Below are 2,457 nucleotides of genomic sequence, written 5' to 3'. Positions count from 1 at the left end.
CCCAGCCATAATTAGACCTGAATGACTGTACCCAACCTAATAAAACATCGGTTCTGTGAAGATCGTCTATGCCGATACTATTGTGCAAGAGACAAGCGTCACTTGCACTTCAGTTGGAGCACCTTAAATTATAACTCTTACGTGTGTTTACTCGTGTGGATCGTAGTGCTCGAAAAGATAACATATCGCTGTATTCCTACAGGTAAAAGGTTGATCTCACAGAAATTAATAAATAATAGCAATTACATTGCAAGAAGACAAGAAAAGAAAGAACGTAACCAAACCTCTACCTTGTACACTGGATGAATTGGCCAAATCAGTTAGCAATACCATGATGATCTTATATCTTCACTCTTCTCCTTTTCCTCTGATGTTCCACTAAAATTGTTTCCGCGGCGCGTATCCCTCTTCGATTAGCACATTTGTTGGCCTCGCCAGCATCATAGCATCTCTGGTCGCAGGGCCTGTTATGTCGAACACAAATGCACGATTCGCAACCTTGAGTGCTGCACTTACAGCCTGCTCCTAGCCACTTGAGTTTGTTAGCACTACCAAACCATAGAACTGGTAATTACGATATCGCCAGCTTACCTTACAGATCTCTTCACATTCCTTTTGAGATTCGGGTGGCGGCCATGCAAAGGTCTGCTGGCCAGCTTCCGTCAAATTCGATTCCTTTTTCCACAGATGCAAAGTCCTTGTCATCCTTTCATACATCTGTCGGGAAAAGGCCTCATTGGTTATATCTGGATCTTTGATTCCTGCCCGAGTATACTTCAGTGTATCAAGAAGTTGAGAGCTATGCACGAGCATTCTACCACTCATGAGACAATTCGTTATTGTGATCGGTGCATGTAATGTCCCCAGTGGCTGCCAAAGCATATATCTCGGTGGTACGTAAACAGGGAGACCACCCTGGAGATGTTTTCTTGATCCACAGACTTCAGAAATCTCGTCAGGCCCTATTCCTGGCCACATGAGCCACATCTTGTGTCCTTCTTCGTTAAAAACCACCGTATTCATCCCGTGGTGGTCGATATGAGGTAGATGGACGGCCCCTTCACTGGCGAGTAATTGAAAGGAAGTCCATCTGTCAAGGTCAGCAGCGCTTTGTTGAGATGTTCTTTTCCTTTTCTCAGCATGGGAGAATTCCAGGATGTTATAATCCTTTCTATTTCTTAGAAATGAAGGGAGCGGATTGTCCTCCAAGATGTGCAGGTTCAGAAAGTTCACAGGATCTATCCTGGTTTCGTCCTCGAACATTTTGATGGCAACATTTCCTTTCATTCTCTGAGGGATACGGCCATGGACGCTTACGTCTAGGCTAAAGTCGTGTACATCAACATCGGTTGCAGGGTCCATACTTTTTAAGAAATCCTGTATGGTTCCGGTTTCGCGAGTAAGTGGCCCGACAAGAATTGGAAATGGCGGAACTTGTCTCTCAAAAATTCGACATGCGTCATCTTCTGAGCACACTACGATATCCTTTTCCAGGTCCTTCCAATTGTTCGTATTGAGCACTTGGTCTGCAGTGAGGGGCTTTCGAAGCATAGAATCAACAAGTAGATCATGGATTGTAGCGGTATCCTCCTGTGTTCGTGTATTGGCACTTGAACCTTCTCGCTTCTTGTTAAGCACTTCAATGGCCTTTCTGCGATATTCTTCGGCCGTTCTTGAATACTCTGTGATTAGTTGCTCAGTCATTCTGTCTGTCGGTATGTTGGTATTGCGAAAGCCTGAATGATCTCTTCTGTGCAATGAGTACCGAGGGAAACTTTTTATAGCGATCAGGTCGGGGAGAAGCCGAACAATTCTGCCGCTACTGCTACGTTCTCACTATGATCTCTCCAAGGTATCAAATTTCAAGCAAAAGTGTTGCATGATACCGCCGTCATGATGGCCAGTAACCAACATGGTTAAAACATGGACGCAAATTCTGTTATACCCAGCTTCTTTCAATCACCAAAATGACTAATTAGTGGATGCCTCGGCGTCTATGTGACCCGTACTGTGAGCAACCCATGACTGATTATGCTTTTTATAGAAACGATGAGTTACGAGTCCAGGACTCTATATCCTAGGGAAGGCAAATCATACAACCGCAGGCTTGTAGATACAGCCATGAAACTGATGCTAGTCATTTGACTACATGCATGTTACTAATTTTAGTACCAAATTGGCTCCTTTGTAAGCATATTTTGATCTCAAGGGCCTCAATGCTCTTGGATTGACTTTTTGGGGCTATCAAATGGCAGAAAGGGCAAATAATTCATTGTATTTTAGTCATATAGGAAGTAGGTGAAAAGTTAGACTCCAGGAATACAACTGTATAGACTATCATTTGGGTAGGAATTTTGTTCCATGAACAGCAGGAGCACCTCCGTCATTCAACCACATTTTCAACCTTATGTTTCCTCACGATACTTTCAGCAAAGACCAATATAATCTGTTTATCTC

General features: G+C 43.5%; 1 protein-coding gene across 1 annotated transcript; it reads right to left on the bottom strand.

Annotated features, from left to right (window-relative positions):
* Positions 1-1,019: 1,019 nt before the first annotated feature.
* FOIG_16849 (uncharacterized protein) lies at positions 1,020-1,142 on the bottom strand (the record flags this gene model as incomplete). The annotated part of the gene is made up of 1 exon (XM_031218328.1): positions 1,020-1,142. One exon carries the CDS (start codon positions 1,140-1,142, stop codon positions 1,020-1,022), a length of 123 nt encoding a protein of 40 aa, XP_031051958.1.
* Positions 1,143-2,457: the final 1,315 nt, after the last annotated feature.

Source organism: Fusarium odoratissimum, assembly GCF_000260195.1.
Source record: "Fusarium odoratissimum NRRL 54006 unplaced genomic scaffold supercont1.237, whole genome shotgun sequence".
Classification (NCBI taxonomy): Eukaryota; Fungi; Ascomycota; class Sordariomycetes; order Hypocreales; family Nectriaceae; genus Fusarium; species Fusarium odoratissimum.
The sequence above is the reverse complement of the archived record's forward strand: the minus strand, read 5'-3'. Positions and strand labels throughout refer to the sequence as shown.